Source organism: Balaenoptera borealis, assembly GCF_965194805.1.
Source record: "Balaenoptera borealis genome assembly, chromosome: 11".
Lineage (NCBI taxonomy): Eukaryota > Metazoa > Chordata > Mammalia > Artiodactyla > Balaenopteridae > Balaenoptera > Balaenoptera borealis.
In genome coordinates, this window is record NC_138868.1 from 13,650,445 (window position 1) to 13,664,198 (window position 13,754).

The window sequence follows — 13,754 nt, forward strand, 5'->3', positions numbered from 1 at the left end:
ATGTATTGAGCGCCTGATCTTTGACAGCCTCTTTTCTAGGCTCTAGAAAGGGTTAGAGAGATGGGCAGGCAGTTTGTGTAGGGCCTCGTAGGCAATTGTGAAGCCTTTGTCTTTTACTTCAAGGGAGATGGAAAGCCTTTGGAAGGTTTTAAGTACACAAGTATTGTGACCTGACTTAGGTTTTACTGGGGCTGCTATGTGGAAAAGAGATTGTAAAGAGGAAAGGTCTAAGCAGGACACTCATTAGGAGGCTCTTGCAATAATACAGAAGAAGGGTGATGGTGCTTAGGGGTGTAGCAGTGTTTGGGGGTGTGGGAATTGGTTGGATTCTAGATATATTTTGAAGTTTCAAACATCAAGATTTGCTTATGGATTGGATATCAGGTATGAGAGAAAGAGAGAATGACTCTGTAATTGGTTGGATGGAGTTGCCTTTAACTGAGCTGGGGAAGAGGAAGTGGGTGGAGAAGGTTAGGGGGGTGATGAAGATCAGGAATCTAGTGTTGGGGATGTTCAGTTTGAGATGTCTAGTAGATGTCTAAATGGAGATGTGGAATAAGCAGTTGGGTATATGAGTCTGGAGTTCAGTGTAGAGAGGTCTGATGGAGAGAGTCATCATGGATAGATGATATTTAAACCTTAAGTGTGGCAGATATCCCAAGGGAGTAAGTGTAGGTAGAGTAGAGAAGAGGTCTGAGTCTGAGCTGGGTACCATAGCTATAAGAGGTTAAAGAGACAGTGAGGAGCCAGGGGATAAGACTAGGAAGGGACCAGCACGGCCAAAAGAAAACCAGGAGAGTGATTCTGTTAAAGTAAATCAGATCGTGTCATTCCTCTGTTTAAAACACCTCAGTGGCTCCACCACTTCACTCAGATACAAAGTCAAGGACCCTACAGTGGCCTACAAGGCTATAGGATCTAGCCATCTGCTACCTCTGTGACCTCCACCCTCACCCTCTCACACACTGCTACAGCTACACTGGCCTCCCCTCTCTACCTCAGACTTGTCAGGCCCTCTCCTACCTCAGGGCCCTTGCACTGGCAGTTCCAACTGCTCTCCCCCAGATATTCACAATGCTAATTCCTTCACCACCTTCACGTCTTTGCTTAAACGTCAGCCTTTTCAGTGTGGCCACCCTCATTACTCTAATATTGCAACTTGCTCCCCTGCGTTCACCCTCCTGCCATTCCTCATCCCCTTTACATGCTCTGCTCTTTTCCATAGCATTTTACCACCTTCTGTATCATTTGTCATTCTATATCACTTATGTCTTTGTTGTGTCTATTATTTATTGCCTGTCTCCCCCTACTAGGACGTACGTTCCACAAGGTCAGAGATCTTTGTTTTGTTCATCTCTGTATCTCATTTACTTAGAACAGTACCTGCACATAGGGAGAGCTCAATAAATATTTGTTGAATTCATTTAGTATGTAGGATCTCAGGCCCACTCTAATAGTCTCCACAGCTATTTTAGGAAGCCCCCAGGTAGGGGGTGGTTATTTCACAGGTGTGCCAGAACACCTCCTACTCGAGCTTACTGCCCCAGCTGTCCTCAGTCAGAAGGTTTCTGGGCAGGGCATGGCGGCCTTCTGCTAGAGACTGCACTGTAGTCTGTGGTAGAAAGTGGGAAGCGGATGGCTCGCCCACCCACTCTACGTAGCACATTGATTCTGGGTCCTAAAGTAGTTCTGCTGGCTGAGTCTCCCAAATGTCTCTTTAGGAACCTTAAACCAGACCATCAGCCCAGGTAGGGTGTCCCATTCACCAAGTCGCCTCTTCCACTGTCCCAGAATCCTTTGCCTAACTCTCCAGGACCACTGCATCAAACCCTCTTCACTTTCAGCCTCAAAAACAAAATGCCCCCTGCCTATCAAGTCATACATATAGGGCCCAGGGGGACCAACTCAGAAGCATCCTGACTGCATTCTGACAGGCTCAGCAGGGATACTCTGAGGCATTTAGTTAAGAATTATTGAAACCAATCTGCCAACCTCTGCACCAGCCTCCATGGGGCTCCTCCTATCCATTCACATGATTACACAGAAAAGCAGACTGTGTGTGCAAGCCCAGTTTGAGTTTGCTCTGTCTGTGTGCACATACATGATTTTCGACATCTTCTGGGGCATACTGCATCTAATGCTTTTTATCCCATTTGTTAAAGTTTTCTGTTACCTCCGAAAGGGATGTCAGAGGCTATTATCTAGTGGCCTCAAAGGCTACTTCTCAGACTGGAAAAGCCTTGTGAGAACAGGGAGTTGGGAATTAGATCAGAGAAGAGAGGGCTTTCTTCCCGCTGCCTTGCTGTGGGGCTCCTCATTGTGCACTGATGGGAGGGAGGGGGGCATGAACAGAATGAAAGTGCTGAGCAAAAGAATGGTTTGAAATGCTGTCTTTTCCCAGGAGATTTGAGTTTTGTGCCTAAGACATTTTTTTATATATGGAGGACGTGTCATAGAGCGCAGCTTTCAGTTCTAGCCAACCACACCCCAGGAAAGGGGAAAATATAATGTGACACAGAAGCAAAGGACATGATGAAGGAAGAAAGGATGGATTATCTGTGTCTTCATTCCTCCTAGCCTTTGAAGAAAAGGGGAGGGGACAGTTTGTGGGGAGGACTTTAGATCAATCTAGATGTGCATCCAAAACTTTTGAAGGGGGAATGGGAGTGATAAAAGTAATGCTCCTAATCTCTGACCTACAGATTCTTTATTATTAAATATATCTATTTGCATATTCAACACATTTTTGAAGAGTACCTAGTCAGATCCTTGCTCTCTGAACTGGCAGTGGCTAGACAGGTATGAACGAGACAAAGCCCCTGCTTTCAAACAAATCCCAGTCCCCTGCTGTTCTCCAGGGCTGCTCATTAAGAATCCTACAGTCTCTCACAATCACTGCCAAGGGCAGCTTTGCCCATCCGGCCAGTGTTTATTTTGCCACATGGTTCATCTCTGTTTCCTGTGCACTGCCTGGCGTGCAGTAGGTGTTCAGAATGAACAAATGGATATGCTTATCAAGAATTCTTAGTAATTGAAACACAGACAATGTGGGCAAATAGCAGACTAGGTGTCCTAATCCCATGCTGCTGGTCTGCTAAGTGTTTTACATCCTAGACATTAATAACAGGTATTTCCCTTTTTCCTTTCCTTTTGGAAACAGCACCAGTGGTTCTGACAGCTCCCTCTCAGATGGTCTCCCCGTTCACCTACTGAACACAGCAGATGAGGTAAGATTATAGAGACTCTTGCACCCAGAAAGTAGCAGCCTGAAAAAAGCATGACACTACTGGATAATTTGGAAGAATTTTCATCTATCCCAAGATCTGCAGAAAATACAGCAGTAGCATCCTAACTGGTTACCCTGCCCTGGAGTCTTTCATTTTGTCCTTTATAACTTTCTTTTTTAAATCTGGGGGGAAACATGCGAGAACTCCATATTTATTCCAAAATTAATTAAAAATGGGGAAAAAAAGTTTAACTAAAAGTGAAACCCATGTTAAGAGATAGAGGTTGTTAAAAATGACCCAGAATTTCCCTGGTGGCGCCGTGGTTAAGAATCTGCCTGCCAATGCAGGGGACACAGTTTCGATCCCTGGTGCGGGAAGATCCCATATGCTGCGGAGCAACTAAGCCCCTGCACCACAACTACTGAGCCTGCGTGCCACAACTACTGAAGCCCGCTGCCTAGAGCCCGTGCTGCGCAACAAAAGAAGCCACCGCAATGAGAAGCCCGCGCACCACAACGAAGAGTAACCCCCACTCGCCGCAACTAGAGAAAGCCCGCGCGCACGCAGGAACGAAGACCCAACGCAACCAAAAATAAATAAATAAAATATAAATCAATTTTTAAAAAATGACCCATACTTTTTTATTTTAATAAATTAATTAATTTATTAATTAATTAATTTATTTATTTTTGGCTGCATTGGGTCTTTGTTGCTGCGCGGGGGCTTTTCTCTAGTTGCGGTGAGTGGGGGTTCCTCTTCATTGCGGTGCGTGGGCTTCTCATTACGGTGGCTTCTCTTGTTGTGCAGCACGGGCTCTAGGCACACGGGCTTCAGTAGTTGTGGCACGCAGGCTCAGTAGTTGTGGCTCACGGGCTCTAGAGCACAGTAGTCGTGGCACACGGGCTTAGTTGCTCCATGGCATGTAGGATCTTCCCAGACCAGGGCTCAAACCTGTGTCCCCTGCACTGGGAGGCAAATTGTTAACCACTGCGCCACCAGGGGAGTCCCACAAATGACCCATACTTTTTAAAAAGTGTTTCTTTGTTTACATGGTTTTAGGTAGTTTTTTTATATTTCCATATATTAAGTAATTTTTCTTCTGCCCCGTCTATTAACAGACTTGTTTTTTACATAGATGGTATAAGAGCTTTAGAAACAGCAAAATGTTTGTTGTGGTTCATCATGCACCTGATTTCCTAGTTGCATTAAGAAGTATCTTCATCCTAGGGTGAGTTTAAGGCTGTGTCAGAAGGAGCCAGCCGTATCAGACTGGACCCCACAGTTTCTTCAGCTGGACTTACAGCAGCATCAGTATAAGCTTCACCACTCCATAGGTGCCTGGAAAACTAGTCCTGAGCTTCATTTGCTTAATTATTAAAGCCACCCTATGGTAACAACCAAACTGTATCTATTAAGCACACATCTAATAATCAGTATTATCTGTACCTGCCAATATTGCCACAAGTAATGTGCTTTCCCGTTTTATATCACAGATATTTGGTTATTGGTATAGGTGCCCCTTTGGCAGTGTATCTATAATAGGGGGATTTGGGCGGTGTTAAGTGGGGAGGGGTCTCTGGTAATTAGGTAACTGAACTGTTTTTTTGATTCTCCAAACCAACAACAGTTCAACACTGTGAGGGCACACATACTGGGTTAGCCATTGTGTCTTGAGTGTTGTGTGAAAAGAGTGCTACATGTGGGTGGGCGTACCTCTGGAATGCTCAATGGCTAATTTCTCTGTACTTTCTGGAATAGTTGAATCAGAAGAAGAAGATGTATAAGAAGAAAAAAAGGAAGCCACTTCAGTCTAGGAAACAGCGAAATAAACAGTATCAGAAAAGTAATTTGATGCAGGAGTCAAAGTTAACAGAAGATGCCCCAGTAAGAAAGCTCTGCTGCCTACTTCTACTGTCCAGTTAGAGTTTTCTACAGAGGGAGCAGGACAAAGAGTTAAGGTTTACTCTAAACCAGAAAGGGAAATGGGGCAGGGGGAAGTTTTCTATTTGGATTTCAGAACTCTTCCATGGGCCCTCTGGATATCCCTAAGCAGATTTCAGCTTAGCCCACTAATCCTCCACTACACTCTAGCATAGCAAGTCTGGATTTCCAGAGGAAGGAGGTGGTAATGGAAAAGTGGTGGCTAGAACTAGACCAGAGTTGCCGGGTGGCTGAGAATTCAGGCTTGGTCCAGGCTAAGGACACTGGGATACCTCCTTCCTAGCTGCCACACCCACACCATACCCCCTGCTTTCTAAAGATGAAAATGCTTTCAGAGGTGGGAGTTTTACTCTTGGGTGAATTGGGTCAGTTATGAGTAGATTAATTATAATAGAGCAACTGAAAAATATTCTCTTTGCAATCCTTCTAGGAAGGGGCAGGGTTTGCTTCTACTCTGCAAAAGCAGCCTGCTTTTTTCAAAAATTCAGAGAATACCAGTTCTTCAATGATGAAAAATGAAAAACCAAGGTTGAATGAGGTAGTATTTTTGCTTGACTTTTTTTTTTTTCACTCACTCATGGAAAATTTATTAAAACCTTTTTTTTGGTAATATGTTTAAAGTGTACAACATGATGATTTGATATATATATATACATTGAGAAAGGATTGTCACTGTTTAGTTAATTAACACATGCTTCACCTCAAATAAATATTCACTTTTTTTTTTTTTTTTCTGAGAACTCTTAAGTCCTACTCTGTTAGCAAATTTAAATTATACAACACAGTACTATCAGCTACAGGTACCGTGCTATACATGATAATCTTCACACCTCATTCATTTTATAACTGAAAGTTTGTATCCTTTTACCACCCTCTCCCTATTTTCCCCAATCCCAAGTACCTGGCAACCACCATTCTACTCTCTGTTTCTATGAGTTTGATTTTTTTTTTTTAGATTCCACATATAAGTGATACCATACAGCATTTGTCTTTGTCTGGCTCATTTCACTTAGCATAATGCCCTCCACCCATGTGAATATATTTTGTTGCAAATGGCAGGATTTCCTTCCTTTTTAAGGCTGAATTATGTTGTTTGCAAGTATTTTCTCCCATTCGATAGGTTATCTTTTCATTTTATTGATTGTTTCCTTTGTTGTGCAGAAGCTTTTCAGTTTTAGTCTCGCTTGTTTATTTTTGCTTTTATTGTCTTTGCTTTTGATGTCAAATCCAAAAAATCATTGCCAGTGTCAAGGACTTTACCCCCTATGTTTTCTTCTAAAAGTTTTACAGTTTGGGATCTTGAATTTAACTTTTTAATCCATTTTGGGTTGACTTTTGTGTATGGTATAAGATGGGGTACAGTTGAATTCTTTTGCATGTGGATATCTAGTTTTCCTAGCACCATTTATTAAGGATACAATCTTTTCCCCACTGGTTATTTTTGGCTCCTTTGTTGAAAATTAATTGACTATATATGCATGAGTTTATTTCTGGGCTCCCTATTCTGTTCCGTTCTTGACTTTTTGTCACACAGATTCTCTGATTTTTCCAATTAGTATGTCTCTCTCAGAGGGTGAAGAGTGCAATAGCCCTCTGTCACTCCCACTGTCAGTGCCACTAGGAGCAGGGGGACATTAAAATTGGTGGGGACACTGACACTGCTTTGGATTAGACACCACTGAAGTCTGATATCACATGTTGGTGAATTGTGATTTTATACCCAAAACATAAGAGCGGGCTGCTTTACCATCCATCCATCCATTCAGCAAATTGTATTGTGTAACTACTACATGCCAGGCCGTCTACTGGATGCTGGGAGTGCAACAGTGAACAAAACACTATCCCTGCCTCAGGGACCTTAGGGTCTGCTGGGTATTTTAACAAGTAAGCAGGGAGTTACATACAGAGTAGGATGCAGTAGGAAACAGAGGAGACAAATTCACCCAACTTTTAGTACTTTGGAGTGTGGCTATAAAATCCTTGGTTCTTTTATGTATAAAAATAGGTTTGGGTACAATAGTAGCCAAATAGGGTGCATGAGGCCCTCCTCGTGTGGAATGCTGCCCCGTGGTTAAGAATGGTAGAATAAGGTCCCACAGCATTACACAGAGGAGCCCGCACCAAGCACAGCCATCTCTGTCCAGTATTGAGGGCCATTCGGTGTCTAGTGTAATCATGGCAAGAGCACAAGCTATGGGGTCTGTTTTGAGTTCAAATTCCATCCCCACTATGTAGTTTTCCGTGAGTCACTTAACCACCCAGGGGCTCAGTTGCTGCATCTAAAATGTTGGGGTAATAATATCTACACATAAGGTTGTTGAGAATATTTGATGTGAAACCATGTGTGAAGTACGTGGCATATGGTAGGCATTCAATAAGTATTAGTTTCCTTCTTTTCTTCAAATTACTATTTGTGTTCTGCCTCTCTTTTCATGTTAGAGTATCATAATGAATCAACATGCGTGAATAAAAAATACTCTGTGTGTTTTATATAATCACACTTGTCCAAGTGGAAAATTTAGTGAGAATGTGTTCATTTATTTTAGTTAAATGGAAGAGACAAAGGCACCTCCCTGGGCCCATCAAAAATGACCACCTTGATTTTGACTAAGAATAAAGAGAGAATGCAGGTATTTCACCTAATATATGTATATATATGCCAGCAATTAATTTATTTTTCAAATGTATTATGTGATTTGGAGGGGTGGTGATCTGCAATCCACACAGTATCACCTCCTTGGATTTGTTCTGCTGAGGTGAACATCTAACGTCGTTTGCACTCTCAGGCTACAAAACACCTGACCAGCCAGGGGCATAGCGCACAAAGTACTGCAGGACGGAGGAAGCCCAGCCAGGGCTGAAAGCTTGCCGCGGAGAATTTAGTTTCATTTCAATGAACGTTTGTTAGGCAGCTATTATTTTGTAAATCCATGGCAACATTTCAGGTAGAAAGTGATGGTGAACGCAGTGATTCTCAACCCTAGGAGGTGTTAACAAACCGGGGTGCCACCATCAGTTGTGAGGGGTGTTTCACATCCACTGTTACAGTGATCGTTCGGTACCGAGGTTTGTGAACGATGTGCTTTTTTAAAATAATAAGTTAGAACGAATTCATATTTATCCCTATAATAACATCTCTCTTGCTCATTTGCACTTGCATATTCTTTCCTGAGAGGGAGGAAAAAGAAGTAAAGAAACAGCTGGTGAGCTGTGGTTTCAAATAGCCCTGATTGTGTCTGTGGGAAAGTGCTGCTCACATGTGTCCGGGTGGAGCAAAGACTGAGGACCACTGGATTACTGTAGGTGCACTGGGTATAGCATGGATGATCCTCTCAAGGTGAAGTCCCTGCCGTCTTCCCACGTCTGCTGCTTGGGAATTCTCAGGATGATGCTCTCATTTACCCGTCAGTATCTTATGGAGGACCTACTATGTGTGGGGCCCTTTGAAGACTGTATGACATGAGCCCTCCCTTAAGGCCGTGATCCTCTAGGAGGGGTAACAAGGTAGATAGTCCAACCACCATGATATAACAGAAACGGAGCAGTGAAAAGAGATGTAGATAAAGTCAAATCAAAGAGGATTCTGTCCTGACACACTGATAAGTGATGACTGTCCTCTTTCCTCATACAGCATCCACTGCAAGATGTCTGTGGGTGGCTAAAACCATATCCTACCACTGAAACATGCGAGTTAGGCTGTAACATGTAACTAGGGATTCAGTTAAACACAATGTAGTAGACGAATGCCATGCAAACCTTTACTTTTACTTCATTTTCTTTAAATTTCTAATTTAATGTTTCTTTAACAGAGATGTAGGCATTTAACTTCCGTGGCAGGTCAGATAAGCAGAGTTTAAAAAAGGGGACAGTCTCCCAGCTTGTAAATTAAGCTCTTCTCTTCCTTTGCGTAATGTTTCTAGACAGCTTATAAAACGCAGTCCCTAAACTTCTCAGGGCAATTAAAATATTGCCCATGGACCGTTCTTTGGCTATCTGAGGGACTAGGACAAATGCTTGATTGACCCCTGCCCTGTAACAACGTCAGCTACTTTGGTATTTGAGGGGAAACGCAAATACTTCTCACTGACTCCTGCGAAACCAGCACCAACCCTAACTATAACTTCAGGAATTGCAGCATCAAGTGGTTCACCTTTTATGTCTTGTTTGCACAGAGAGAGAAGCCAGGATTTAGAGTATCATGCTCTCCAAAGAGAAACACAAACCCCAGCCAAGAGCCAGCTCCAGATACGAAGCCAAACTGGTCCAGGAACAGAAATCCTGCCACAAAGGGAGGCCGTACGACTGCGGTGGTATACCCATCCTTGCATATATACACCTACCCATAGGGTGCCGGGGCCATGCCACACAGGCGCTTCCTTGCTGTGTTTTGGGTTAGACACATCTTGTAACGAAGGGATTTGTATGCTAGGGAATTACGTTCATTTGTGGTATCCTGTGTTGTGTGTTCATCATGCACTGTCCTCACCCCAGGTGCTTACACTGTGTTCATGCTCTCAAGATGCATACCTCACAAATTAAATTATTTTTTCATAAAATGAAATTTTATTGTGATGTATCCAAAAGCTTCCCTTATCAGAAATCGAAGTGTGTGCTCGTGAAACTACAACACAGATATACCTCAGTTTAACCAATAGATATTCTCTCTAAAATTATGTGCAAATCAATTTTAAAAGTGCAAACTCTGTTTTAAAGGTATTCTGGGAGTTTACTATGTTAAAAGTCTTGTGTCAAAGCTTTCTAGTGTTGAATGATCAGTCTCACTGGGGTATATCACGTTTGCTCAGGGTGAGGTGTTCCCACATAGAGAAAACAACTCATGTATTACCTGGAAGTCAGTGTTGCATATATTGTGTTCAGCACGGTTATGTAAGTTTTTTAACCCATTGATTAAAATTCTTTCTCCCCCACAAATTGTTCCCTTTGATTGGTTAACTGCATAATCTTGTGTGAATAGATATTTGAGATTTTCTATCCCTCGCAAGCACCAAGCACCGTCTGCCGGCTACGGCCTGCACGTCAACGTGCTGGAGTCATGTTACACAAGGGTCACTCCAGTTCATGCCAGGCCTCCTATTTTGACTTTTCCTGCTTCCTTTCACATTGGATTGAAAGTTTCCTAGTATGTTTTTTGTCATCACTTTTAAACTCTTTCAGCCACCACCACTACCTAGATGACTAGAGATTAGAACCAAATGGCAACACATTTTATTATAATCCCAGTGTCTGTGTCTTTTTTTTTTTTAATTAATAGACTTTATTTTGAGAACAGTTCTAGATTTACAAAGAAATTGAGGAAATAGTACAGAGAGTTCCCATACACTGCCCACCTCTCCCCACACACACTCTGTGCATGGTTTTTTTTTGGGTTTTTTTGGTTTTGTTTTTGTTTTTAATTAATTAATTTATTTATTTTTGGCTGTGTTGGGTCTTCGTTGCTGCACGCAGGCTTTCTCTAGTTGCGGCGAGCAGGGACTCCTCTTCGTTGCGGTGAGTGGGCTTCTCATTGCGGTGGCTTGTTGCAGAGCAAGGGCTCTAGGCGCGTGGGCTTCAGTAGTTGTGGCACGCGGGCTTCAGTAGTTGTGGCTCACAGGCTCTAGAGCGCAGGCTCAGCAGTTGTGATGCACGGGCTTAGTTGCTCCGCGGCATGTGGGATCCTCCTGGACCAGGACTTGAACCCGTGTCCCCTGCATTGGCAGGCGGATTCTTAACCACTGCACCACCAGGGAAGCACTGTGTGTGTGTTTTTAAAGGGAATATCTGCCCATGCTCTTTACATAGGAGTTTGCAAATGGCCTTCTTCTATTCCACATCTTACACCCTAAAACTATTAGTCAACATTTTAAGTATCTAGAAATCACCCAGCCAAAACCCCACTTTTTGTTCCTAAAAGGATATCTTTAAAGGACAAGTCCCAAAACTAACCACTGAGAGCAAGCCTTGTTTGAAAGTTGTTCAGAAATACTTGGTTTTTGCTCCAAATAATTTTGGAAGAAGTTTATTAAAAGCACCCCAGTATGATATTTTTGGAATAAAAAACTAGAATACATGATCAGATTTTTTTTAAGTGCTTTTTGAGAGTGAAAAGCTTCCTGAGAGCTGTGGTTTGGCTGCTAAGATATCAAAGGGGCAAAAAGGAGAGAATCCAATGCAATCCAGGCACAGCCTCCACATCCACTAATTGCCGAAAGGCCATGGCAGTTCAGTGTTGGGCCCTGCCCAGCTCACAGTCAGTCCTGTAAAGTAGTAGCTATTTGTTTTCTTTAGAAAAGAGGGGCAAGTTTGCCTGCTTAGATTAAGAGAAAGTGCCCCGCAGGGCATTTACATGCTACAGCATCTAAGCCAATATGTCTATCATTTCTCATTGTGCTTTTTTTTTTAAACATATCTTTTTTAAAAAAATTTATTTATTTATTTTTGGCTGCACTGGGTCTTCGTTGCTGTGCGCCGGCTTTCTCTAGTTGCGGCGAGTGGTCTTTGTCGTGGTGCGCAGGCTTCTCATTGAGGTGGCTTCTCCTGTTGCGGAGCACGGGCTCTAGGCGCACAGGCTTCAGTAGTTGTGGCACATGGGCTCAGCAGTTGTGGCTCTAGAGCACAGGCTCAGTAGTTGTGGTGCACAGCTATAGCGAGAAATAATGCTATGTGAAAATTCCAACTTCCTGCTGGCACTCCTACCCTAAGACATGGGCTCTTGCCCCAAATTCATCAGTCAGAAAGAGTGCACTCAGCAGTGACTTAGGAACTAAGGAGAATGCAGTGATGTGTCAGACTCCATGCCTGTGCTTAAAGCCCAGGTGGGAACAGATTAGTGAACCAAAGCAAGCCTGTCAGTAAGACACTCTGCTATAGCTTTAGAACGTTGTCGTGGGTTAAAGAGAGCCACCAACTGAAATGTGAAGTACCTGGGTTTGAATCCCACCCAGGCTCAGGGGTGGTGGGTGCAGTTGCTTAACAGCTCTGGACCTTCGTTCTCTGACCTGAAGTGAAGTGACTGTCCAGGTGAAATGATCTCTAAGGCCCCTTCATTTTTACAAAATCACGTTGGTTTGAATACTTCCCCCAGCTGTTGATCATGGATTGCAGTAAGGTGCCTAAAACAGCTTCCCTCTCGGGCCTGAACCAGCTAGGGCCTCTCTCACCCAGCCTCTGGTCCTCGGGGAAACAAAGCCACTTTGGTGGCTCTAAGTACAGCCCCCTCCCTCTCACCCCCCCCCCAAGCGTGGCACAAGCCGTCTCTCCCCCCGGCCCCCTGAACCGTTGGATTCAGTGACCAGAAATCACTTCAGTAAACCCCTTCTCAGCTGAGCTCAAACTCCAGCCACTCCCCTTCCTTTCTCTTGGCTTCACTTCCTCCCCCATTCAGCCCAGACTCCAGGGTGCATTACATCAACCCCTTCCCTGCCAGCACCCCAGACTCCTCACCCTCTGTGCTTCTGCCACATCCACCTGGTAGTTCCCCAACTTTGGCTCCTTCCAGCCATCCCGACCATCTGTCTTCTCCACTCCTACACCCAGGCTGCCAGGATGGCTGCAGGAAAACCTGTCCTTGAGCAAACCGGGGCCACCGCTCATGTGTCTCCTCCAGCCTCAGAAATGTATCCTGTGCTGCTGAAATGGAAGTTCTCTCACCCTTCCTTCTCCGTGGCTATTTTACACCCCCTCCCTTTCCTCAAGTCCCCGCTCCCTCGCAGCAAACAGTCTTGTTAGGACGAAGTGGTCAAGAAAGAAGCTAGGCTCTGGTGGGGTGGGGGAGGGAGAAAACTACAAACAAACTCTCAACTCTTTTTAGTAGATTTGTTTATGTACTTGTATTGGCAAAATGATTCTGAAACTATTTTAGGTATATTACATGATTGGGCAAATGAATAAATGTGTTGATGTTGTTAGGAGCCAGGGTTCTCAATCTGGAAGAAGAAACATACAAATATTTAATGGAGGGAAACAAGAAAAAACCCTGTGGAAGTGGATTGGAATTGGAGATATCAGTGTGCACTCATGATTTCTAAAATATGTATAGGTATGTATATTCACATGTATATATATTCAGCTCTGTCTGCTAAGAGGGCCTAAAATCAGACACACCCCATTAACAATAAGCATATTTTGCACTGAGATCTTGTACTCTCATACCGTTCCCCTCTGAAGGGAATCAGGGTTCATTAGAGAAATGGCTGCTTCCAGGGCTGGTACATTGCAAATATGAGATGAGCAGCCTGGAATATTTTGTTATGCCAAAAAGTAAGAAAGTACTTTAAAAAAAAAACTAGTAGGAGGCATTTCATAGGACAAAGGGGCCAGCTTGAAGGAGCTGCCACCAGCCAAAGCTGGGATATTAGGTACCAAAATGATTAAGGACATTCATAAATTATAACCCATTGAAAAAATTAGGAATCAGTGAGTTCATATTAATGAGAAAGGGAGAGAGAGAGAGAAGAGAAAGAAAGTAGAATGAATGCTGAGAGTCAAATGGTGAATGCAGAGGGAGTGCTGGAGTTGGAATCAACATTTTGCAACCACCATAGTAAAATGAGTCAGGCAAGAATCACCAATGGAGGCTAAATTTAGAAG

The 13,754-nt window shown here is 43.5% G+C and overlaps 1 protein-coding gene across 12 annotated transcripts in view; it reads left to right on the forward strand.

Annotated features, from left to right (window-relative positions):
• The window catches only part of AGBL2 (AGBL carboxypeptidase 2), a 42,366-nt gene extending 32,637 nt beyond the window's left edge, over positions 1-9,729 (forward strand). For 5 of the 12 annotated variants that reach the window (XM_082341121.1, XM_082341126.1, XM_082341128.1 and 2 more), the window contains 5 exons: positions 3,161-3,227; positions 4,986-5,111; positions 5,599-5,706; positions 7,715-7,798; positions 9,341-9,729. In XM_082341121.1, coding sequence (XP_082197247.1) covers positions 3,161-3,227; positions 4,986-5,111; positions 5,599-5,706; positions 7,715-7,798; positions 9,341-9,514 — 559 coding nt within the window. In that variant the 3' untranslated portion in view covers positions 9,515-9,729. The other 7 variants (XM_082341129.1, XM_082341131.1, XM_082341125.1 and 4 more) reach the window with 6 other exon arrangements.
• Positions 9,730-13,754: the final 4,025 nt, after the last annotated feature.